The sequence below is a fragment of the Cyanistes caeruleus genome, chromosome 3 (genome assembly GCF_971803275.1).
Source record: "Cyanistes caeruleus chromosome 3, bCyaCae1.hap1.1, whole genome shotgun sequence".
Classification (NCBI taxonomy): domain Eukaryota; kingdom Metazoa; phylum Chordata; class Aves; order Passeriformes; family Paridae; genus Cyanistes; species Cyanistes caeruleus.
This window is the reverse complement of record NC_141703.1, coordinates 68,537,108-68,562,819: the sequence shown is the minus strand read 5'-3', so window position 1 is coordinate 68,562,819 and position 25,712 is coordinate 68,537,108. Positions and strand designations below refer to the sequence as shown.

The following is a 25,712-nucleotide window of genomic DNA, read 5'->3' as shown; positions in this document are numbered from 1 at the left end:
GTAGGGAAAAGAGACTCATGGGTCTGAAGCAGGTAGTGATTTGGGAGTAGATATAGAGGTAATGTGAAACCTGATACAGAGAGTTTGCTATGCGCTTATTGTTCCTCAGCCTTTGTTGTAAGATCAAGGGAGGTCTACAGGGAGTAAAGTTCAAAGGTTTTAGCTGAGAAGCTGAGTCTGTTGCCTTTTTCTTCTTTTTCCTAGGATTGAGGGTAGCTGGAGAAGGGGAAACATAGAAAGCTCATTGATAATAAACTTCTTTGTCTTGAGGGTTGTCAGGCTACTAAGAGTAGGTTTTCCAAGTGAGTTAGAGCAATTTTGTACTCACAGTGATAAGGTGCTACTATATCACACTGAGCTGCATTAAGCTTGGCAGAAGTTACTGCTCCTGAAGATGTGAAAGTCAGGATGTAAGATATGAAAACATCTATTGTTCTCAGATGTGCTGTCTTGAGGAATCTTTTTCCTAACTAATCTGAAACAGGTTGCACATTGCAGAGAATGAGGGAGGTGAGGATATCCTGTTAGTCTGTCTCCAGAGGTGATTTTGGGAGATGGGTGGGGGAAATAGGGTGATCAGAAGGTTTTTTGCTTCCAGATTCATTTTGGGTATTGAAGTCTTCTTGCTGTTTAACTGAAGTATCTCTAGTAGTAGTGAATGCATTCTCTGAATTCTCTGTTTGTGCTCTGAAATCTGTGTGTACCACTTGGAATTTTTTTGGAAATACTGAGTGAAGGGTACAGAAGACAGTTGAAAGTAACTGGGAGTGGACTTGAAGCTTAAGAATAGGTTGAGATTGGAGATATAATTATGATTTAGATTAATTAAAAGTAGGATTATGTTTAAATGTGAAAGTCAATATAGCTCCTTCACTTGCATTCCTGACATTAGGAGGCTTAGAATGTAGTTTCAAACTATAATACTTCAATTGCCCAGTACTGACCTCAGGGTGTGGAGGTTTGCAGTGAACCTCCCCAAATTTATGAGAGGAGCTTTACAGAGGAGACTTCATTATTTTATTATTTTATTTATGAAAGTATTTAATTAAAGTATTTAAAGTGCAGTATTTGCTGTACTACCAACACTGCAGTGAAAACTGACAATCTGTCAGAAGGATGTTCTTTTCAAACAGATAACCAAAAGAAGATGGTCATGTTTGCATGTCTTTGTGTGCCAGCAGTTCTCTTATTCCAGTATTGTTTTTTCTGCCTGTTGACTTTTCTCAGTCACTTCAGACTGAGAAATCCAAGTATGAACCCTTTCTATTTCAGACTTGCAGAAACTTGAACTCTTGCTTAAACTCTATTTACAGGTCCAGCGTCTACCATTTCTTCACAGCTCAAACATGGCAATGGATATTTTGAGGGGAAATGATGAATGCATTGGTTTTGAGGATATCCTTAATGGTAAATACATTCTGGCTTTAATGTTATGGAAACATTTAAAGTTAAAATTTGGGAACTGTGAAGTTCTTTGCCTCTACTGAACAAAAGAATTAAACTTCCAAAATACAAACTACAAAATTAAATCCTAAAAGCAAAGAAGCACTGGGGAAGGAGAAATAAATGTAATTCAGCTGTAAGTTATGTGAAATATTGATCAAGACAGTATTTGCTTGTAGGCTGGGTTTCTAAAGGTGTAGATTATGCAAGTAGGTTGCATTCCTCTTTCCTCAGAAATTTCTAAAATACTCGTGCAGATTTTGTCAAGCAGAGGTTACAAAGTTTTGTAAGTTCTGTGATTAAGAAGAAATGTTAGAAAAGAGGTACAGAACTAATGAAACAGATACTTAGCAGGGGAAAGACTCCCTCAAATGAACTCAACAGGCTGCACTTGTGTGGTAGCCTTTGACTATTATTATGTGAGGAATAGAATAAACCTGGAAAAATGACTTTTGAACAAATTATTTCCAGCTGGTACTTGAGGACATGGAAGGAGTCAGAGAGAGTATTTTGAAGTGGGATTGGAGAATGGAAATAGCTGGAGAGATAGGAAGCTGGAAATAAGACAAATCTAAATCTAAAGGCATGGTGTAAATCTGGGGTTATTTTCTGAGACAGATAGGTAGGGACCCGGGGAAGGAATCTTGGGCTATTGTGGTTCCACAGGGGTAGAGTAATGTCGAACATAATTTGTAGAAATTTGGTTATTTACCATTGCTCACAACAAGCTGTTAGATTTTCTTATAGAGTGCTGAGGAGTGAGTGGGTTACAAGTGTTTTTGGTAAAGCTTTATTTATCAGGAAGTGGACTAAATATTTTTGTTATCTCTGGAGGAATCAGAGGCATTAATATGTCTTATTTATTGAAGGAAAACATAATTGATGCGCCCATAAAGAAAAATATTTCTTCCAAACAGTCACAACTTGTGTTCTGGCCCTGGGATTGTTTTTTCATTTGTTGTAATTTTTTTTAAATTTTAATTTTTTGTATAGAAAAGAAGTTCATACTGACTGTATTGGTGTCTCTTGTGTCCTCTCCACTTTCCTTGGTAGTCTTTGAGTACAGTAGCTAATGTCAACCATACTTTACAGAATGAAGGAAATCTCCTAGGTATTTAGGGATGTAGAATTTCTGTGAAACTAGGCAGTTGGGTGGAGAAGAGAAATCAGGAGTATGTCCCAGCTAACAGAAGGGAGGACTGTGAGCACCTGTTGTGCAGAGAAGTTGTGTTGGAAAGAGGTGTAGGGCAACTATGGAGAAAAACTTCAGTCAGACTCGAGTTTTTTCAAATGCTAAACTTGAAATGTAATCCCTTTAAGATTTGGGCAGTTGGAGTCTGTGCTTATGCAGAACTGGTTGATTTTACTTGAAATGTGTGTGTGTACTTATGATAAGCTGTTCCACAATGTATATGTTTGTTTTCTGATCAGTGCTTTGGATAGAGACTTCTCAGTTACATATCTGCACTCTGCAACACTGTCAAAAATTGGTCAAGTAACTGTTGCACTAAGCATTATAATTAAGAGATATTTACTTTCATTGGCTGCTGTCTGTCTTTGTGGCTTGGTAAAGGCCTCATGCTGTCAACTTTTCTTTTTTCAGATCCTTCCCAGAGTGAGATTATGGGAGAACCACACATCATGATGGAGCACAAGCTCGGTTTATTGTAACAAAATATACTTCACAAAAATGTTTTGTGTGTCTTTCTAGCGCAGATCTAAGTACATGGTACTAAATTGACACTCACGGTGTTAAGCAGACCTAGTTATCACTTGCCTTCCTTAATGAAAAGGCACATTAAATGTTCAAAGTCCATAAACTGTTCTGTGCTTGTTATCAATCATATAAATGTCCTGTAACTAGGTAGTTTAAATAATGCCTTTTCATAAACTGCTCAGGACAATAGCTTCTTAAATATGGAAATGCTATACATGTATACAAGAAATTAAAAAATACCCAGGCATTTTAAAACTGACTACTGTGGTAAATGCATTTAATGGGGGAAGACGAAGGTATTTTCCGTTGCATAACTCTTTGTTCATGAAAATTTCCATACACTTTTTAAACTATTGAATAAAAGTTTGCTATAAATGCTATTGCGTTCCAAAATATATTTATTCCTAAATTAAGAATCTCTTATCCATGACCCAGTGTTGTCCCTTTTATTGCAATATCTTTAATGGTCTTTAACGTCAGCATTGCCAGTTATATACATTGTATCCCTCTCTTGACAGCTATTTATGACTGAGCTATTAAGTTTTTGTGTAGAATTGGAAGTATTGCTGTAATAATAGGCTTAAAGGTCTAGATTTTTTCATGTGTGTCCCTGAGACGATATTTTGGTTTCTGAAAGTAGAAGCAAGTTCCACTTGGGGTTTAAAGAGCTGTTTTAGAATCTGTTTGAACATAATTGAAAAGAGTGCTCCCAAGGTCTAGGTATTTTATTATTAAGACAGAATGCAGAATTATGAAAGTACCTAATTAAACTGGTGCAGTAAGAACGTGAAGGTATGGTGGTACAAATACAGAAATAATTATTTGTGGGTTTACAAAACTCAGATCTTAATTAAGGAAGACTGAGACATTTATACTTAAATGCATCTTTTAAAGGAGCAGGCCACTGCAAGGATTTTTGTGTGCCTAAGTGATTCTATTTATTAAATTTGGGGTTATAACAACTGTTTCCAGTGTCATACATGTGATAGTGTTATACCAATCTGGCAAGGCAGCTCATACAATGTGGCATATCAGGAAAAAAAGTCTGTGGTTCAAAAAATGTTATCTATTGTCAGATATGAAGAACTGGAAACAGTATTTCTAAAACAGGAACTGTCTTTATTCAGCAGGTTTTAATGACTTGATTAAATGTATTTAGTGTTCTGTTGTATATAATTTTAGCAAGAATGTTACTATAAACCTCTTTCCGCCGCAGCAAACATCCCTTGTGCTTTTCATTGGGCTTACAGCTACTACAAATTCCCTACCTGTGTGGGACAAAGTCTCTAGCTTCTGTCCTGTAAACTTTATAGTGCTTTTATGTGCAAAACATTGCAGCATTTTGGAAACATTAAGATGATAGTATGACTCACTTTAGTGGTGGTCTTATTTGGTTTTATATTTAAACTTATTTAAGAAGTGAAGCTTCTAAAATTTTCTTTCACTTGAGACTTGTAAAGGTTAGAGGCTTGTGCTTTGCAGTACAAGCTGTTTAATTTATTGGGGTTTTTTTCCTTAGGGGTTAAATAGAGGAGCAGTAAATTGAACATGCAAGTGTAGACCTACTCCCATTTTTGTTTTCTACAGCTGTCCTCATCCTTCTGTGAGCTGATAGACTTTATTAAATACCAAATTTGGCTGCTGTTTTATAATTGACAAGTTCCTCTGCAGTTTCATGTGAAGCAAAACTACTGTTGTTATAAAGCAAGCTTGGGGTTCAGTAGGCTTTGTACTGCTCAAGGCTCAGGCCAGAAAAGCTGTGGAATTACATTGCCAGGTCTGGGACAAGTTAAAGGTGCTGGCATGGATTTTTAGGAGGTCTGCTATCTTATCAGCACTGCTCAAGAAAACGGAGCCATCCAACAATTGGGCACAGTTACAGCTCCCCACTTCAGTGTATTGAGCTGGTTGCCCATTCCTAGTGTTGACTGAAAGATAGATGCTGTTACATTTGAGCAAGACTACATTAAGACCATTTACTAGAGTTTCTCATTAGTGCAGTGCAAAACCAGAAGCAGATTAGGAGGCTGCATGCAATTTCTAGGTGGTTTTGTTCAATGACTAGTATACTTCATAATAATCTTGGGTGAGATCAAGCCACATTCAGAGCCAGGAAGTTGCATTGTTCATTATGTCTGTAAGGAAGCTAATCCTAGGGGTTAGCCAGGCTGGAAAGCAAATACTATGTGTAAGAGGCCCTTGTGAGAATTTATGCTGTTAGTAGAGAAATGGGAGTCAAGCAGGACTGAGGCAAAAAGCTTTTGAGGTAAAAAGGGAGGGTTACATCTTCTCAGTGTTGCAGGGGGTTGGGCTGTGTAGTGGGCTTCCTGCCCCAGCCCATTCTTCCCATTTTGTACAAGCCACATTCTGTAAAGCAGGTACTGCATGGAACAACCCACAGAGGTGGCTAAGTGCGGTGTGCTGGGTACTGGAGCTGGGACAGATCTGGCCTGGGCAAGGGGAGGAAGGCTCTGGCAGGTGCAGCACAAGCTTCTACCATGACTTCTTGCAGGCAGCAGTGCTGACCCTACTCTGCAATTCCCTTCCTCCTCTTGGTGCTGATGTTCTGGGCAGCATCCTTTCCCCTCCTGGGGTGCAGGAGGGAAGCAAAAACACATCAGCATATCTTCCTGCTCCTCTGTTTGTTCTGACCATAAAAAATAGATGATACCATAGTCCTGCTCCTGTGTACACCAACAATATCAGTCATGCCAGTGGCCATTTGTCAAAACAAGATTTAAAAGCACAAGAACTACACATGCAACAGAGTTTAAAAAAACAAGCTTTATTATTATTATGTCAAAATAATTTGTATTTATACACAAATAAAGAAATTATAAACTTAGAACATTTTGCTTTAATAATCTGATGGGTATTAGTACTTGGTTTCTCAGCTTGCACCGTGCAAGGCATTTTAAAAACACAGTTCATATCCTCCATGTGTTTTGACCTAAATTCCTAGCCTAAATGCTCCATCTACCAGAAGCATTTTGCAAACAGCACGTACTTTGTGCAGTTAAATCATAACAAAGCTATTCCTGAGGTGTATGTGCTTGTTCTCAGCTGGACTGACACAGCACCGCTGTGGAGTGGCTCGCTTTGTTGTAACCTTCCCAGTGCTAGAAAAGGTGTCCACTGAAGAAGAGCAAGTGAAAGTACACACCCCTTCTGCATTTACTTTTCTATTTCCAGGCAGTTTTGTGTGAAATAGTTAATTCCATAAAGCCTTACATAACTGCATAATGAAGAGGCAAGGAAGACAATGTAATGTTTGTGCTAAAATCCTTTACATCAGTGTTTTCTTAATCTCTCTACAAGTACTCATTATGTTTTGGACCCACTGGTTATTGTAGAACTCAGCTCATGTTTCCAGCAAGTTGGCAGTAGCTTGGCCTTGCCTTGAAGGCATTAAGCAGTTTTATTTTCTGGCTCTTGTCTAAACTGCTGAGAGAGAGCTAATGATATTTAATTGCCAACATCACTCTTGGAAGTTCAGGACAGAAGTGGAAGAGCCGGCTAGAGGTTAGCACGTTACATAAATGTCTCTGTTTTCACCTGTGATGAGCAGATAGTTGTCTCTTGAATATTGTAAGCTCTCCCTTTAACTTAGTTGAACCTTCTTCCAACCTTCTCTGTGATTATGATACATAACTTGGAAAGAATGAAATAATTCAGTTATAAAGGATCTATAAAAGTATCATCATGATTTGGTATTACTATTTTTTGGTGGAGTACCACTGAGAAGTTCTGCGTGAGTCTCTGTTCATAGGATGGGTATCAGCGGCTGCATGCAGCTCATGGTATGCCTGTCTGCAGTTTTATCCTATGATGTGTGCATGTGAAGTCATTGTAGATGCTTTCCTAGAGGTTTCATTCCCTAAATGGCAATCACTTTTTTTTTTTCTTTTTTTGCCTAATCTGTTTTGGGGGAAAAGAGTCATACACAACTTTGAGAGATCAGACCAATATCAGCTGTCAAACTCTTAACAAAATCAACAGATGGGAGTGGTCCTTAACATGGTGTTAAATTCACACTCCTGCTGTGCTGTGCATTCCAGAACCTAATATTCAGGACAATTCCTGCTTAAAGATCTTAAGGGAAAAGGTGAGGAGTCAGTGCTGAAATAGATTCCAAGGTTTGGCAGTCTCACCAGTTTGTGCTGGGGCCCTGGGCATGTCACTTGTCCTCTCTGTTAATTTCTCTTTATGCAACAGAGGATAGTATCTACTATGGAAGGATGTTTTGGATAGCATTTGTAAAGTGCTTTGAAGATTAGAAGTGCTGTTCAAGTGTTCATAAATTATGTTGCATTCATTGCAAAATGATTAGATTCATGATTCTAATTTTGTCACCTCATTTCAGGGCTGTTAAAAAAATAAAGATCTACAGATAAGGATGCTATCACAGCTTTTTGCTAAAAGAAATATTTAAGCTTAACTAGAAAACAAGAAATATCTCTGGGACAAAAAAGAGATGTCTGTACGCAGTCCTTAATATACGGAAAATTATAAATGTGCAATATGGCCTCTGCAAAATGTAGGTTTAGCTGAACTTCACACTCTGCAAGATGGAAATTCTCTGACAGTTCTGTGTGAAAATCCATTTCAAGAACTAAGTCACAGGCAAGGTCCACACATCTTATGTTAAGCTTACACAAACACTCTGCTAGCTGCAGAACAATAAGCGAACTTACGGCAGGTGTGAGTACTGCCTCCAGTTTCCTTTCTGAAAAGAACTAGTTTTTAGTTTAGTAATTTTAGACAGTTTGGGGGCTTCACTGTTAAGACAGGGCTTTCAAGATGTACACAGTGGACCACATCCTCAACTGGCACAAGCTGCAATGACTTCAGCAGAATTGCCAGTGTCCTCTGTGCTGCTAAGCTTATCTCTGTCACCCAGCTTAGAGTGAGTGATACAAGATGTATCACAATCCACAGTTGACATTCTCAAACTTGAGAAAGGGTAAGTGGAAAAAGTATCATCCTACCTTATTTTTTCCTTCATGCTGAAGCAGCGTTAATCTCAATTGCCAGCTTATTTCCATAGTTAAGAGCTAGCTTTAGTCAAGTGCTAAAAAGAGACTGGGTATTGAGTGGTACCAATTTAGTGCTTATTGCTGCAGGGCCACTTGGAGACTGTGTTATCTCTGTGGTTTCTGTGTGACATAACGATCTGTGCCACTGCATGTCAGATTAGAAATCCCAAGTATGTGCATCCTTTGTTCAACTATCAGCACTCTCTATGCTGGATACTTCTTCAGGTACCAGCAGAGCCAAGTCCTCCCCATTCCAGCTTGTGCACAGAAGCCAGCTGTAAAACAAAGATAAGACAGGTATCTTTAGCAGAGATAGTTCAGTGTAGCAGGCTGATTCAGCACCAACAAACACACAGCATAGCTCTGTGGCACAAAGCTGACGATGTCTTAGTGAACAAAAGCAATGACACTATTTGTCCTAATTACAGAAGTCAGACAATATCATTACTGCTGCCTTTGAGCACAGTACTAAACTACTCTGCCTGTTACAGACTGGAACAGCTACCCTTTCTGCTCTCCAGCTGTAACACTGCATGGCACTCTAAAAAGAAAGGTGCAGAGAAAAGGTATTCAAAGGATCAGACATCTGAAACTAATGACAGAAGGTAAACAAAAACAACTTTCAGAAATTTATGGTATGATGTACTACAGAACTGATTGCAAGATGGACTGATGGTGAATACCTGTTCTTTTCTGCAGTAGAGTTTGCTTTCTTAATAGACACTTCCTCAACTTAACTGAAGACAATATTTAATAGAACAGTACTTACTGTGCCTTTGTTAATATAACTAAATTTCTCAATTACTTTATTATTTTACTGGAAAGTATTCTACTCACACACACAAAAGACCCCTTTGCTTCAATTCCCTCAGGTCTAAGACCCATCACTACCTTAAATTACCATTAATATAGTTTCCCTGTAAAGACTGTGTGAAGAATTATACTGAAGCAGAAATAGACTTGAAATTATGTGAAATATTCGGAATCTACAGCATTATCACTGATTTAAGATTTCAATCTTAAAATTCAGCTGATGCAGAGATAAATGGTGACTAAGGTGAAGTCTAAGTATTAGGAAAAAATATACAAGTCTCCAGCCAGAGTTCCACCCTCTTAAGAAAAATGTCTTTTTCCCCCAACTGTAAATCTATCTAATGAAAAGTGATTCTTCTGTCATTTTGATTTTTGTTTCAGCATCCTAAAAAGAAGTAATTTATACTGGAAATAATGTAAAGTGATCTTTGCTTTATGAGTACTCATGAATGGTATTTCACTGTCCGTATTACTAGATGGTCACTATATATGATTAGATACAACGTCTACAAAAGCCTATTTTTTAAAAGTGCAGAGGTTTATTCTTTTGGGCTTTAAAATCTTTTACAGGTTTTAATGGCACTGAGTCACAAGGTACCCATGACCAAAGATCAGGACAGATAGCTCTCCATTAAACCCAGTGGGTGACTGCCATGTTTACAACCCTCATGAGCATCTAGAAGAGCTCAGATTGCAAAATTAATCTCATGCCTTTCACGTGGTCTTTGGGTGAGGCTTTCCTGGAAGAAAAACCAAGTAAGAATCTCAAACCAAGGGAAGGCACACATGCAGTCAAGGGTATGGTGTATCCCACTGGCAGTACATTCAGGATAGGCTTCAGTTTGGGGGAAATTCACAGCACAGAGCTGAGGGAAGGTAGCTGGGCCAGGGACAAGGTGTTAAGCTAGAGCCACTACAGCACACTAGCAGATAGGAAAGTTTGAGAACTACTGCACTAAACTATTCAGCTTCAATTCATGTCAAAATAGAAATTACTGGGAAAGGCAGAAGAGCCCTCCTGATCCATACTTACCACAGGACAGACAGTGGAATTAGACAAATGCCTGCTGATAGGAGGAAGCTAAAGCCTGAAAACCATGCAACAGTAGTTGCATAGAGAATATTAAAAACTGAAATTGACATAGTGCCGGTCACAACTTCTAAACAGGCAATACAAGCAAACACAGCACCTGCCAAAAATAAATGGGTGAATTACAAACAAAACACAATAAAGTCTCTTCAAAATACTGAAGTTTTTAAACATGGTTCAAAAGATATATCTGTTGACAGTATTTTTGCAAGTATGCAAGTTACAAGCACAAGAGGATCATACATGGACATGTCTTCTGTGGCAAGTTCTACAAAATGCTAGTTTTTTTAAATGAACAAAAAAACAACAAATAAAAAACAGATTTTGTTGATGAAAACTATTTTTACTATTATTCTGTCACCATGCCTACTTTCTTGCATTTGCTTATCACATGAAGTTTAACCTGTTCATCCTCACTAACCGTGTTTTGCACATCTCCATTCTTTACCCCTTCCAGTTCTCTTCTTCATTCTTACTTTTCCCTTTCTTGTTCCTTCCTTCTCTAATCTTTACTCTTATATGTGGAAAAGACTGATTCAACAAGACTGCAGGTTCAGCTTAAAACCACTGCCTTCTCATTTTTGAAAAGAAACAAGCACCATTTTTTTGTACTGAACTACCCTTTTAGGTGGCAATCTATCTCATCCGCGTCTTGTGGAACACATTTTCCCAAGCTGCATTCAGAGTCCCAGGACCACAACCAAAATCACACAGGGTAAGCAGAAAAAGATGACAAGATACAACCTGACTCCCGCATCAAACTACTCAAGTAGCCAAAGCCCTGATGAATGCCAAGAAACTCAATACCAGAGGTGTATTTCAGCACAGCTAGTACAAAGAGATCTTTGTTTTAGTGTGTGAAGATTAATCTTTTAAAAAATAAATCAGCTCAGGAATATATTTCTAGAAAGTATGTATTTCCCAAAATCTAGAAAATACACACTCCTTAAAAGCAAAATATGGGATAATAGAGCCATATTTTGAGGCCTGACAGGCTTTTTTCTGTGTTCCATAAGGAAAAGATTTTGAGAAGTATTATGTTACATTTCTTGGGACATATTTAGAAGCCACAGGCCTGAAGTTGGGTTCCTGCTCCATAGCTGAGGATCCAAGTCTAATTGTTTCCAAATGCTATGAAGATTGACCACCTACTGCTTACCTTTCTAAATTAGTGAGAAATTGACTAAATAACAGAAACATCTTCGTCTGCATGCCAAAATCTTATGCATATAGAAGCCCTTGTGAAATCACACTTGCATAAATCTTGAGCATTCTTCTGCTTCAAGGTCCCCCTGGTCTTTAATTTAAGAACAGTATTTTGTTTGAGAGTTGAAACTTGCAGTAGTTTTTAACAATGTTGTTCACATTAAATTCAGAACCAGGAGCCATTAATGTCAAGATACAGGCTCATATTATTAATTCATGTTAACTTGAAAGAAAAGCAATCTTAAAATACCAATACAGATCTGTTTGTTTAAAGGTAATCTTTGTGCATCTCTGTTCTGAAGCACCATATTTTTTTATTGTTTAGAAACAATTCTACTTACCCTGTTCACCAGGGAGAACCACTTTTGACAGCATGGATCGGAGAACAGGAATAGGCATAAAGCAGAACAAAGATGGCACTCTCACTGTAAAGCAGGCATGAGACATTGAAGTAATTAAATTCCAGGATTTTACAAATATATTGCAACAGTATTAGTTATATACTTCTGAAGACTTAGTTCCTCAAATAGTAAAAGGCAACATAAAAATTACACTAGATGTTCACAGAGACACAATTATCCAAGAACAGAGAAATTAATAAATCAAATATATTTCTACGTCATTAAAACCTCATCATAAGCAAGTAATTCCATTGTTTCTCCACACAGTTCAACTTTTAATCAAATCCTAGATCAGTCTGATCAACCATTTATATTTTACCTCTCTATGACCCTTTCAAGGTGGTATGTTCAATATCCAACACCCGCATTCACTACAGGTAACACAGCAGTACTTTCATATACATTGTTGACCATGGAACAACTGATTCTGAACTCACCTAAAAACATGAGCAGGGTAGTTTTGGCAAAGGCAGCCATGATCATTCCTCCAATGTAAGAAAACATCCCAATAAAGACAATATAAATGTCTTTGAGACATTTGGAAAATAAGTAAACTCCTAAAAAGCTGGTCAGCGAGACAGAAGTGAATGCAGCTGCTCCATATCCAATGTATACTTCATTCCAGCAGAGCGGCTCATCCAGTTCATACAGTGTAAAAAGTGAACTCCCACCCAGCAGAGTAAACAAATAAGTCATAAATGTAAAAAGTAACACGATTATTAAAATTCTCTTTTTATAAGGGGCAGTTTTAAAAAGCATGTACACTCCAGAAAATGTCTCCCTAAGAAGTTCTTTCCAGGATACTGGTGCTTCATGCTGGAATTGAGATACACCTACAGTATCTTCCAGAAAAAATACAATATAGATGATATTAATGACATGGAGCAGAGATGCTATCACAAATGTCCATGCAAAGCCTATTCCTCTCAGAAAGTAGCCAGATGACAGACCTGCCAATCCAGATACAACTCCAAAAATCAAATCCACTACAGCTATTCGTGTTGTTTTCTGCTTCTCATCATGACACTCCTCTGCTATGTAAGCAAAGCCTCCTCCAAGGAAAGTTGCTATACTTCCAAACAGTCCAGTAATAAATGCGACTGCAAATAGGACAGAGAGTGACAAGGAAAAATATGATATTGCAGTGAAGCTAATACCAGAAATCAAAGCTCCAATTGATGGTAAAACTAAAGACCTTTTGTGTCCCTGGCGATCCCCATTAGCTACAATGACAAAGGCAACTGTAAGGCTGGGAATGGCCCTAGTTAAGTCCAACTGCATATTAAAAACAGAGGCTTTTTCTTGAACTTCCTGCAAAGAGAAAATAAAAATAATTGTAAATACTATAATACATTGAGGAAAAAGACCTGTAACAATATTACATACATAAATATTAGTATGCAATATAATGAGTATCACTGTACATGTTTATAGATTATAAATTATACTATTATAAAACATAATACATGCAATGTAGTTTTATAAGATTATATGATGTTATGATATACTAGTCTATAATAAAATATGTTGCATATTCAAACTTTTGTAATTCAATCTTCAGTATTCTTCAAATGTTCCCTGCTACATTTTAACCCAAAACCTAATGCTTGAGACACAGTCTTACTTGTACTGTTGACAAAGTTTCAATGCAGACAAGAGAACAATCCTTTTGAACATGCACTTACGAGAGCTGTAAGTATTGTTACTGCAAGTATCTCCTTTAATATAGGGTATGGCAATAGGGCACTGGGCTATTTTAATGCTGCTCAGAAATCAGTAGTAAGCCAGTCATTGATTAAGGAACACACCCCATACTCCCTCCTCACAGGAGATCATTTTTCCTCCCAGATAATTCTACCAAGGGGGTTACAACAAACAATTCATGGACTGGAGTACACTGTACAGGTAAACAGGTCATGATTCACTCTAACATCCCACTGTACAATCTTACTACTGTTACTACTACAAACAACAGTAACAACCAAAAATGTGAAATACAGCTTTTCATATTATACTGACTCACAGGTATGTGAATTAATGGATTTTGCAAACACTGTAAAGTTCTGGGTTCAGAAATTGTCCAGATCAGTGATGTCTTTACAGATACACTGCAGCAGGTATTCACATAAGGAAGAGCAGCTAACACTATAAACTGTAAACACCCATTATGGGGAAAATTTCAGAGTTCTTTTTAACAGAAGTAAAAAAATCAAATGTAACCAAAAAACAACAGAACATGAATAGCTGTTAGAAAAAAAAGAACTGAAGAATTAAGTTAAATTTTAATTAAATTTAATTTAGTTTAATTTTAAAAGAACTAAAGAATGTTTGATTAAAAAAAAAAAAAGTTATGAACCCAGCTGCTAAAGGACACTCATCAATCTAATTCAGATCTTGTTTTTAATGCATAGATGCAGACCTGACACGAGAGCAGCCACAACAGCCCTTTCACATACAACCACCTGATCTGATAGAAGAACCACCTGATCAGACAACAGGGGAAAAGGAAGCAACTTTATTCATACAAACCCTTTATACTAGCTAAGATAAAGTTTCAGATGCAAAGAGTAAAGTCATGCTGAAGGTCTTCTTGGAGTTTTCTGAGGCATAACACTGACTTGGGTGGGTATTGTGCTCTTCCATCAGCAACAGGTAGAGTTGTGCAAGTCTACCCACACCGTTCTCAGCCTGTATTCAAGCCATCCATACTCCACGTTTCAGGTGTCTCCTCTGTAGCTAACATAATCCTGACTGAGTGCATCCATAATGATGAAAAAACCCTAAAACTTACAGGAATGTACTTTGGGCAATTTTGAAAGCTGCTGAATGCTTTATAAATTCATATTTATACTTACAAGCAGAGACCATGAGTTTTTAATTCAGTCTCTTCCTTGCTTATAAGAACCAGGTTTTATCACAATACAAAAATTTAACTGATCCTGGGGTTCTTAAGGAAATCCTTCAAGATGCCCAGCACTCCAAAGTCATTTGCTCCCTCCCCTTATGGTGTCTGACTGCCTTAGCTTTCATGACATCCAGTCCACTGGCCAGCAGTGCTGTTACCCTGGAAGGGTCAAAACCATGAAGACTGAGCAAACTGAGATGGAAAATGTTATTTTGATCTTTAAACTCCTCTGCTGCTGACAAAGAGAACTCTATATAGTTGAAGACATTGCTTCTTTACTAGGATTGTATTTTTCAAAGACATGAGCATCAAACAAATGCTACTACATTAAAAATAAAATTAAATGTTAATATGTATAGTCTCAATCCACTTTAACCACATAATACAAAGATTATTGCCAGACCATAATGGAATGTAGACCTGAAAGAATTAAAAAAAAACATAACTTGGGTGTCCCTGTTTTGGAAAAAGTTGTGCAACAGGAAAAACATGGCTACACATCCAGGTACCGCACATGACCACGAACTTACTGAGATAAAAAACTTGATGTCTGCTGAAAAGAAGACTACAGACATAAGTACAGGGAAAATCCATTAAGAGTGTAAGGCATGCAACTTCCCACTCTATGGTTTTATAAAGCCAAAGGAAAAGAATATGGAAAATGATAGGTCAAACCTTCAGCTGCCTAAAAATCACATAACTCCATTAAATAATCAATGGAGCTACATATATTTGAAGAGAAAGGTCTAAGTATTTTAATCTGCAAATTTCCTCTGCTCTGAAAAATTACTCACAGTGGACAGAAATAGATATTAAAATCACCTATTTCAAAATTAAAAGAACAAAAATGAAGAAGCAAGTAACTTAAAAGTTAAGAAGCAAGTAACTATATAAGGGTTAAATTAAGAGAGAAGTGTAGCACCTGAGAATGAACAGTATAAAGTACATGCTGAACTCACAGGCTCATAAGATAAAGTATTACTGAGTAGCAAGGAGAAAGGAATGGATTGTATAATAAATCAATGGGATGATAAATAATGTTTAATGATGAATAATATAACTCTTTCTGAGATAGTAAAAAAAGATTATCCAAGCCAGTGATCAGGGTGCTTCAGTTTATACTCAAATTACCTTTAAACTCACTTTATTATAATTTTTCAAATTGTAAAAAATAATTAATCTAAATTTTACAAAGACTAACCATTTTGAATTATTTTCTACCTCCACAGGCTCCAAATGAATTTTGTCTTCAATTTCCTTTTACATTTTGCTTTGAAACAGGTGAAATTAGAATAAAGCTTCTTCATTCTCAGAACATAAGGATTTACACTAAATTAACTGTTAAGAGAGGTGTTCTTTTAAACATTAATGCCAAACAGGGCCTTACAGCAAAAGTTACAACATCTATAAACCTAATTCAGTTAGGAAGGTCTTGGAAAATCTGGAACACCTACTTCAGGCTTCCTTGCAAAAGGGTTTGGAATTCAGTTACTGGCTCTACTCTTTGGCCCATACACAGGGCTATTACTCAGCACAGAGGCCCATTTGCACTTAAATTAATGCATGTTTCGAACACTTAAGTTGTTATGCTATGGTAACTAGTGTGGTATAAAAATGCAGCAAGGCATCCAGACAAGAGTGTAATTGTTTAAAAGCTCATGCTCTACTGGCAATCGCTGAAATGCAGGGAATGGAAGTTTGGCAGGAAAGGGAAACTAAGAAGTTCTGTTGGCCATTATTCAACTGCTGTCTTGAAGAACTCATGTTCTCAAATACCAAATTAACTATAATTCGTAAACAAAAGACCTGCAAAGTGTGAATGTGCCATCACATCAGAGATGCTAGCTGAACTTCAGCTGAAATTAAGCATTCAGCTTCAAGTGTTTTGTGAAAAGAAAGTCTTGCGTCTTGAACCATAGGCGATCGCAATTTGAAAATCAGGTTTAATTTGAGGGGGTTGTGAAATGCAAAGATTTATTTGAAATGTAGATTTATTGATGGCCTTTGCAATTAGAATTGCATGCTTAGAGAAAATGGCCAGACACAGCATTAAGTGGGGAGCTAATACTAAAGAAAATACTTTTTGGGAGGAACGCAAGCATTCCTCTGACAATAACTGGGAATTGCCTCCATGGGTCAGCCCAGAAGCCATGTTGGACCACAATTCTAGTGACCTTTTTACTTTCACATTCTTTCTACCAGCTTCTGTCACATGACAAAGAACATACGCCATACTAAAATTCCTGAATTATTTCTTTGATCACATTCACTGGAAGCATGTACCATTAATACTCTTCTTTTATATATGGAAAATGAGGCAGATAAGCTCAGGTGTTCTGTCTTGCACATATGCAGTACATCAAAGATTCAAATATGGGATGTGAACAAAAATTTTCAAATACCACCTTTTCAGCAGTGTAAGGGAATGCCAGCTGTTTTTGTAACCCAAACTTCTGTGTAATTTATTCGGTGAATCATTTACTTTTCTGACCCTACAGTGGTTTCATCTTTATCCAACCCATCTACCAGTTGTTGTTGACAAGTATGGTCCTATTGCACCTCTTCTGAAAATATGTTCCCTCTGCTATTCCCGTGTTAGAGACAGAAATCATGTGGCCACTGAGTGTGCCAGAGCAGTGTACTGCTTCAGAAAAAAAACAAACAAACAAACAAAAAAACAACATTCAAAAAGCAACAACCCTGAAACAAGAGATGAGCTTTCTGTTGAATCAGTGCCCCACTCAAATCCAAACCATAACCTGTAACTGCAGAACTGTGAGATAAAACACATGGGGTGAGAGGGGAAAAGGAAACGGAGAATGACCATCTCTTCCGCTGGCAGCTCACAGTTAGCTCCATTTAAGCGTAGCATTAAAACTGCACTGGAAGTGCAATGGAAGAGGCTCCAGTCAATAACTAGCTATCCAGCAGACTGAACTATGGAAAAGTGCTAAAAATGTAACTGAGCACGGGAACCTGTCATCTTGATGTCCTTGTATTCCAACAAGGCAGACTAGTACTCGGAGTGGCAAGCCATCAACTGTATTTGATCATGCAAAGGACAGTTATTTTTTTTCCACGTTTTAAAACCACAGACTTTTTTCTTTTCATTTCCCCTGTTCCTCGTTCTTGTAATTCCTCTGAAACGCATGCATTTTAAGTTAGATGCTATTCCTCAAAATTGCAGGGCATTTGCCAGGCTTCACATGGTTACAAAGGACAGTAGGAGGCACAGAGACAAGGGGCGGCTCACAAACACCCAGTGGTCGTGGGAGGAGCCTCCAGCCGCACCCGCGGTAATGTCAGCCCAATGCTAATTCGGTCCACATTCTCCCAGACGGTTTTCAGCTTCCGCTAAAATACCAATTTGTCTCAGTATCTTCCTGGAGACAAATCTTTCTTTAAAGCGCTATCACTACCCACAGCATAGCGTTAGAGCGAGGAGACAGCGAAGTGAGAGCAGGTTACAAAACTACGGCTTTCCGGAGAATTAAAGGTTAAGGTTATAAAACAGGTTATTCTGAGGCAGCACCTGCTGGCTGCAAGTTTATTTACAATTATTATTCCTCCCCCGCCACTTGCCTTCTGTTTGATATAAGCCGGGCTGCTCTTATTCTGCTCGCAGTGACTGACATTGTCGTCGCTCACGAAAGTGGAGTTGTACTCCTGCTCCCACAGCCGCCGGTAGATGAACTGCTGCACCAGCGGGCTCGTCAGGGAAGACGCAAAAATGTAGATGAAAATGACGGGCTCCACGCACAGAACCTTCCTCATTTCTGGCGCTGGGCTTCGAACCCTGCGGCGGAAAGCAGACCGCAAGCGCTGCGGCGGTGAAAGCGGAACAGCCGAGCTGACAGCCCCATGCGCGGGGGAGCGCTCCCCCAGCCCCGTCCCGGAGCGGCCGCGCCCCGCCGGGCCCGTCCCGCAGCTCCGTGACACCGGGGGCGGGACGGGGCTGGCCTCATCCCTCCGCGGAGGAGGGTCCCCCGCCCTCCGTCACCGCCCCCCGGCCGCTGCCGCCGACAGGACCAGGCCGGGTGCCGCCATCTCGGCCCGGTGTCCCTGTGGGCCCGCCGTGCCCGCCGGTGTCACCGCAGCCGGGCCTGTCCCCTGCTGCCAGAGGTCGGGACACACGGACCCCTCGGCGACTGCAGCACGGCGCGTACACAGCGAGCATCTGCGTGGTCAGCGGCATCGCTTAGCCGTGCCTGCAGCTCAGCCGGCACAGCGGCGAGCTGGGCCCGTGTGGAGCCTCGCTTAGCCGTGCCCGCAGCTCAGCCGGCACAGCGGCGAGCTGGGCCCGTGTGGAGCCTCGCTTAGCCGTGCCCGCAGCTCAGCCGGCACAGCGGCGAGCTGGGCCCGTGTGGAGCCTCGCTTAGCCGTGCCCGCAGCTCAGCCGGCCCTGGCCTTGGAGGAACCCGCGGCGTGCCGCTCCTCCGTGCTGCCGTGCGCTCCGCTCCCAGCTGACACAGCTTAGAGGCTTTATTATATATAGCTGCTCCCCTTCCGACTGCTCTCGGCTCGTCAGCGTGTGTAAAAGCAACGTTTATTAGCCACCAGCTGGTCTGTCTTTAATAGAAGCATAGAGCTGTGCGGGTTGGATAAGACCGCTAATATCACGAAGTCTAACCATTAACCCTGCACTGGCAGGAAGAGATAGATCTCGCTGTCTCTGGGTCTGGCACAGCTGGTGCCGAGTGTCGGGGAAAGGCCTCGTGTCCCTGTTGGAAGAGCTGCTGCATTTTCCACTGAGAGGCTGTGCTGCTGCGGAGCCGCGGTTGTGAGGTTTGGATCCACCCTGCTGTACACAGCACACACACTGCTCTGCGCTGGCCTCCCTAGACAGCACCGAGCAATGATTCTGGCCTTGTCACAGGTGCGGCATACCAAGGAGAGGTGACATAGCTGGGGAGCCCCAAAGGACCACCTTTCAGTTTTAAATACTGATTCTCCATTACAAGTACTGCAAAAAGTCCCTTTTGCTAAAAGCACAAGGGAACGCCAAGGTTTCCCTGATGTATTTGCTCTTAAAACAAGAAGGGCAGTTCAGAAACTTAATGAAAACTGAGTTCCTTGATAAACTGATTTGAAAACAGATTAGCCTTATCATGGGTCATATGATCTTGAGTAATGTTCACTGCCATGTGGCATGTCATTCAGTCCCAAATTTAAGGACAACACTGGCTTGTCAAGTGCCTCTTAGCATAGGATCAACCCAGCCTACAAGCTCAGTGGCCTTCATCATTTATTTAGGTCTAGCATATAGGCTTGCTCACAGAGGCACACAGGCAGACTGGTTCAAAAAAAGTGCTACTCTGGCATGAGATCAGCTTGTAAAGAGTGGTGTCCTTCTCAGCTGTCCAAGTCCAAAGTCTGACTCATCCTGTGACAGCATTTTGTTTGTCACAAGGTAAAGCCAAAACAATCATGTGAGACTGCTAGGTGAGAGGGGCTGTTCAGGTCATTTATTCAGCTGTTAACATTTATTTGAGCAGGGTGAAGAAGGGATTTTAAGCCTGTTGGAACTTTCTTTTGTTCCACGGAGGGATATTGTCCAGAGGCACATTAAGTTTCTTGCCAGATCCAGCTGTGCTGAAGAGCCTGTCACTTTTGAAGGAACACAAGTGTCTGAGTGCAGTCCAGATTGCTGGCTAAACATGTTTTAATGTACAGTTCCTTCAGGACAGCCTTCCCAGTGCCAAAGAGTGCAGCTGTGGATCTGTGTTCTGAAGAGGTCCTCTGCTGCTCTCTTCCTAGTAACTGTGTTTAAGTTTGGGCTTGGGTTTACAGAGCCAAGTGCCTCCAGCAAAGCTGTGATCTCACCGGTGCTGAAGGCAAAGCTGCAGCCTGAGCTGGTCACCTCAGAGCACCTTTTTACCTCTGTGCAACAGCTCAAAGCCTGCTCATGAATATCTTCCAGTGCTGACACAACATTTTCCCCTCAGGCAGGTGCATTGGAAGAGACATGGCCCTCATTTGTTTCCAGTCCCTCCCACTGCAGGGGGAGCTAAGCAATAGATATGATTGGACTTTTAAGATCAGACTTAGCTGGGTGATGCTTATTCTTTGAAGCTGAGCATTTCCAAGCAGCACAATATGTGGCAAGTTACCTTCCTCTCTCTCCTGCCACCAGTATTCACACTGGCCTGAATTTGAGTGATATGCCCAGGAACAACTTCACAAAGGTCACAGGCATGTGGTGGCTGCAGCTCTGCAGTTTGCACTGGTTTGCATTTTATGACATCCTCAATCTGTGAAGAACTGAAGATTCTTTTGATGAAGGTGAAGACATTTTGGAGAAATGCTTTGCTGAAATATTTTGCTCAAAACATTAGTACTGCTCTAATAAGTAATATTGACAAGTAAAATGTGATTTTAAGTGCCTTCTAAGAAGTTAAGTGCTTTTTAAAATTGAATTTGCTTTAATTTATCATATTAACTGTCTACTGAGAACCTTAGCCCTCTAAATGTCATTTATGAATTAAAGAGTTACCTTACTGTACTGTTTGTACTAATGTTCAGCTCATGTTTTCAAGGCCATCTTGATAACAGTGGTTAACACAAATTTTAAAAAGGAACCTAAAAAGGGAAGAGAATTTTTGGCAGATAGTCAGTTTTATACAAAATGCAGTTCTGCAGAAACCTTTCATACCCTGTGTCATGCCCATGAGCAGGGCAAACAAGATATATGAAGGAAGTTCTCCAAATATTGGAGAAAGGAGAAGAGAGTAAGTAATGTAATTCTGCAGAGGCATGCCTAAATTTAGATGTGACTGTAAAGGTGTGGGCAACAACATCCCACTGACTTTGTGTTCCTGAGAATGGGATGTTCTGAACACCTCTGTCACAGCACAAGCACTACTGCTAACTGTAGTCTCCATGCCATATGGCTCTTTTTACTCTTCTAAAGTGTTGTGTTGAAAGTTTTTGCTTGTTTGAATCCTCAAGCATATCTGAGGCATCAGGATATATTTATTTTTTCTGAATAAGAAAATCTTAACAGAGCTGGTGCTCTTGCTGGCTTCTCATCTCACACACCACCAGAAGCAGCTGTTTCTAAATGGTGTGGTTTATTCAGTGGTTTTGCTTTTCAGTTGTTTACCTCTCATGTATTTGCAAGTCCTCCTTCTTCATCTCTGATTATTTCACATCTCAGATTTAGATGTTTCTATTGAAAGCCCTTCACACCGGTGGCTTTTCTGTTTAGATGACTCAGTGGAGAAGAATTTAGAAGCTCCCTTCTCATTGTGTTCAGGTGCAGCTTGTGCAGACAGCTCATTGTGGTTTTGCCCGGTCCTAAACAAAGTTACAAGAGCTACTAGATCTGCTGTGACTGGCTTTCAGACTACTTGAGGATTTAAAATTTATTTAATGTAGCTGCTTGATTCTGTTTGAGGTGATTTGGGCTTTTATGTCCCTTCTTGTTTTGCTTCCAATCACATTTATGTACTAGGCATGTGATAGCTCTTCACTGCAGATAGCTGATGTAAGTTGTTTTCGTCTGACTGCGTTGCTTAATACAGCATTTCTGGTGAGCCATTTGGCAGCTCCAGTTCAGCACCTTAGACGTGCTTTGAGAAATAGCTGGTGGTGCTGTGCTGCCTGCTCTCCCTGTCCCCTCCCTCGGCAGCTGTGAACTGGGTGGCGGTGATCAGCAGCAGCAGCAGCGCTGGAGATAGCCCTCCTTAGCGTGACTCAGCAAAGCGCTCCTCTCTTCCCTCTCTATTCCGCTTCACCCGTTTGCAGAAGCGGACAGAGGCATCCTTCTGCCTAGACGCATCTTTTAATCTGAAACAGCGGGTTTTTTTCCCTTTTTAAAATTTCCATTTATTTGATGTAAACAGTTCCTTAACGAGGAACTGAAAGTAAGCAGCGGAGGTAGAGCTGGAGCGGCTGCCTCTGAGTCACATGCTGTTCTGTTGCAGGAGGCTATTAAATTTCATCTGTTCTTAAAATTTTGCTAGAGCGAAGTTCTTTCCCCGTTTGCTAAATGAAAGTGCTTTTCATGCCTAGTAAGTTGTTGGGACTGGCCGACTGCATTTGCTTTTCAGAGATAAGGACTCATCATCTACCATTGCCCTCAGGAGAAGCAGGGGCTTTTTGAGGAGCTTCACAAAGACCAATAAGCCGAGTTCGGTGTGTTTAGGAACAAGTATTTAAGCTGAGTATCATCAGGAAGGTGGTGACAGATGAGGAGCTGTTCTCATCTTTCAAAGTGAGAGATTTGCTGATGTTCTCCCAGAGGATGGTGCATCAGGCTTGAGCGTGGGCAGTCCAGCTGAACTCTTGAGATCAGTGACAAAGTCTTCATCACTTGAGGGAGTTTAAATTAGGGTGAGTGACACTGTGTCTGTACCCCAGATGGGGATTTCATGTGCTTTTTCCAGCTTTAGATTCTCAGGGGGGAAAAGAAAATGGTATGAAAAGTGAACCTGTGAAAGGTTTTGAGGAAGCAGGACTTCAGTCTGCTTAGCTGTGGTTTAGGTGGAATGGCATTTTTCCTCCACCAATTGACCACCAAAACTATTCTTGACATTCAAAGCAGCAGGGGATGCAGTTATCAGTCCTTGTTCCTATCCATCCAAAAATACACAAATACACCCTTTCCCAGATTTTCCAAACATCTGCCCAGATCTGTTCAGAAAAATCTGCAAAGTGATGTTTGATATGTCCTGTTGCTTTAACTAAAGTAATTCCTTCACTGGCACGATTCTGCTGTGTATTTGTGCACAAAAACATCAGTGAGTATTTATCTCAATTACACCATCTATTTATTTATTTATTTTATAAATAGTTTCAGGGACAGTAGGTCTCCTGGTGATCGTGGAACAGCAGCAGAAAATTTCCTGGGTTCTTTCAGATTATGACAATACCTGAAACAGGTTTGTCATGTACTGTTTTCAGACTAGTGCCTTGCAAGATTTCTTATACAGGAAGATGGGGCAATATTGCTGAAAGTAATATGGCACTTCAATCCAGCTTTAGGCATCATCATAAATTATTTTCTTCTAGAATAGTGTTGAATGATATTTATTGCTCCTACAAGGAAAGTAAATAATAAAGCAGGTCCATTCCTTTGGAAATCTGAGCTCATAAAGGGGAGGTATTGAGTTTAGCCCTCAATTCAATACAATTGAATGGTAAGTGTGAAGACTCAGGTTAAGCACCTTAAACAGTTCTTTTGGGGACCTGCTAAACCAAATAAAGTAACCATGCCAGATGTTCCTGGTTCAAGAAGTTCCTGAACTGATGGTTCCTGGAAGTGGGGAAGGTATCCTGAGATACCTTCAGGATATATACCTGTTCTTTAACCTGTTTTCTGAGCAGCTGTTATTTGCCCCTGCCAGAGAAGGGAATTTCAAGTAGGTAGACTTTTGTCTACTCAATGTGGCCATACTTATTTCAGTAGGACTGCAGTGCTGATAGAAGTATAGAGCTAGCATTTGGAAAAGATTTCTTAAAAACTGGGACCATAAAAATGGGAGCATACAAAGCAAAGGCTGCATGAATTAACAAAAAGGAGAAGCTGCTCAAATAAATTCACATGAAGATGCACACTTTGGCCTTTAACATGTTACAGGCAGTTTTGCCCTGAATTGTTCAGCTGTATGAGTCTGCATAACATCCTGGAAAAACATTTTTCTATTTGCATGGGCCTGGGGGTGGTTGCTAATTTCTATGAGAGGTAAGGTACAAGTATTTCTATAAGGTACAAGCATTTTTCAGATAGCCTTGAAAATTACTTCCTGAGCTTGTAAGCAGCAAGTTTCACCTTCTGTCTATTTAAAAAAAAAATATTAGGTTTGTGCTGGGGAAATGGGAAACCAGTTATCAAGTGCTTTTGCATAACGAAGTTGATAGTGATAGTGTGCCTTACAGACACTGAACCTCCGGTTCCTAACTGTGCTGTCAGCTTTCCCTGACTGTATTTATATGGCAGGCCCATGGCTGCTAAAACTGCTTAATGGGAAAAAGAGCAGCTAATAAATCACTTAGGGACTTAAATGCAAAATTAATTCAGCAAACAGAAAAAGTATTGCCTGACTCTTGGAGATCTTTTGTCTTTTTCTTTTCTTCTCTGCTGCTGATTCTCACTGATAATGTTGTGATGGTTTTCCTCTTTGCCACTCCTAACTTCCTGGTACCCTGTGCCCTCCTTTGGTGCATCTTATGTCCAGCTTCCTACATCCCCTCTCCTCTGACCTCTTTGGCTGAGACCTTGTGATGGTCTTGGGAGCTCTTGTCTCCCTGGCATGCCTGAGGCCAGGGAATTCCTACTGTTATTTCCATGCCTTATTCCCTAGCATTGATACCTCAAAGAAGCAGCAGGGCCTCCTCCTAGAATTGTTCCCAGCTCCTTGCAGATGTCAACTGAGTGAAGCTTGGAAGCATGAAAAAGAGATGGAGATCAAAAAGCCAAAATGCTGTTATCAGCAGATCAATCTGCTCTCCATGAAACCAGCCAGTGTCCTCAGCTTCCTGATCATTTGGCACTGTTCTTACTCTCTGCCTCTCCTGCTCCATCCACACCCATTTCAACACTAGCAATCCAGTCTCTGAGTTGGAGTGATTATGCCTTCTCACACCTTTTCTTTTTGAACTTGAATAGGCTCTGTTTATTCTATATTGACAAGAAAACCCTGTACAAATATAATATTTTGAGCCTGAATTTGCATGCATTCTCCAGGCCAACACGGGAAAAGTTCCTCTTTCAAAACTGAACATTTCTATTATTTTTGAAACAAAACCACATCAGTGAAGACATCACTAAATATCTTCAGTGATTCAACTAGATTCATAAAATAGATTTACAATATAACATAGTGTATTCAAGTGTAAATAATGTTTGCCTGGGAAAAGCTGGACATGTGAAACAGTGAGTATTTGAAATACCCTCTTTCCCCCCTTTTCTTGTGTTCTAAACTTTCTGAAGACTGAACTGACATCACAATACTGTTCTTCTATAAAAACCCCTGAAAATGTTTGAGGCATAAATGAGTACACACCCATTTAGAAATATCACAGCTTGAAGTTTGTCCTTTCTATTTCAATTTTCCTGACTGTGGCTTTTGTTTAGTTTTTACAAGAGTGAACTGGTAGA

General features: G+C 40.0%; 2 protein-coding genes across 8 annotated transcripts in view; one reads left to right on the top strand and one right to left on the bottom strand.

The window, feature by feature from the left end:
* Nucleotides 1-5,929: 5,929 nt before the first annotated feature.
* SLC46A3 (solute carrier family 46 member 3) lies at nt 5,930-19,089 on the bottom strand. 6 transcript variants are annotated; one of them, XM_086881678.1, is made up of 6 exons: nt 18,997-19,089; nt 18,194-18,407; nt 12,144-13,017; nt 11,647-11,730; nt 10,043-10,199; nt 5,930-8,471 (listed from the first exon to the last, which is right to left on the bottom strand). In XM_086881678.1, the coding sequence occupies exons 2-6, from the start codon at nt 18,383-18,385 to the stop codon at nt 8,384-8,386; spliced, it is 1,395 nt and encodes a 464-aa protein (XP_086737804.1). In that variant the 5' UTR covers nt 18,386-18,407; nt 18,997-19,089; the 3' UTR covers nt 5,930-8,383. The 6 variants fall into 6 exon arrangements, with proteins under 6 accessions (XP_086737804.1, XP_023774586.1, XP_086737803.1 ...); XM_023918818.2 differs by lacking the exon at nt 18,997-19,089 and having other exon boundaries at nt 18,194-18,545; XM_086881677.1 differs by lacking the exon at nt 18,997-19,089 and having other exon boundaries at nt 12,144-13,013; nt 18,190-18,467.
* MTUS2 (microtubule associated scaffold protein 2) overlaps nt 18,415-25,712 on the top strand; it is a 308,364-nt gene continuing 301,066 nt past the window's right edge. The window contains exon 1 of one of the 2 annotated variants that reach the window (XM_086881668.1): nt 18,415-19,487. The gene's annotated coding sequence lies outside the window, so the exon portion shown is untranslated. The remainder of the gene's footprint in view (nt 19,488-25,712) is intronic. The other variant, XM_086881667.1, reaches the window with a different exon arrangement.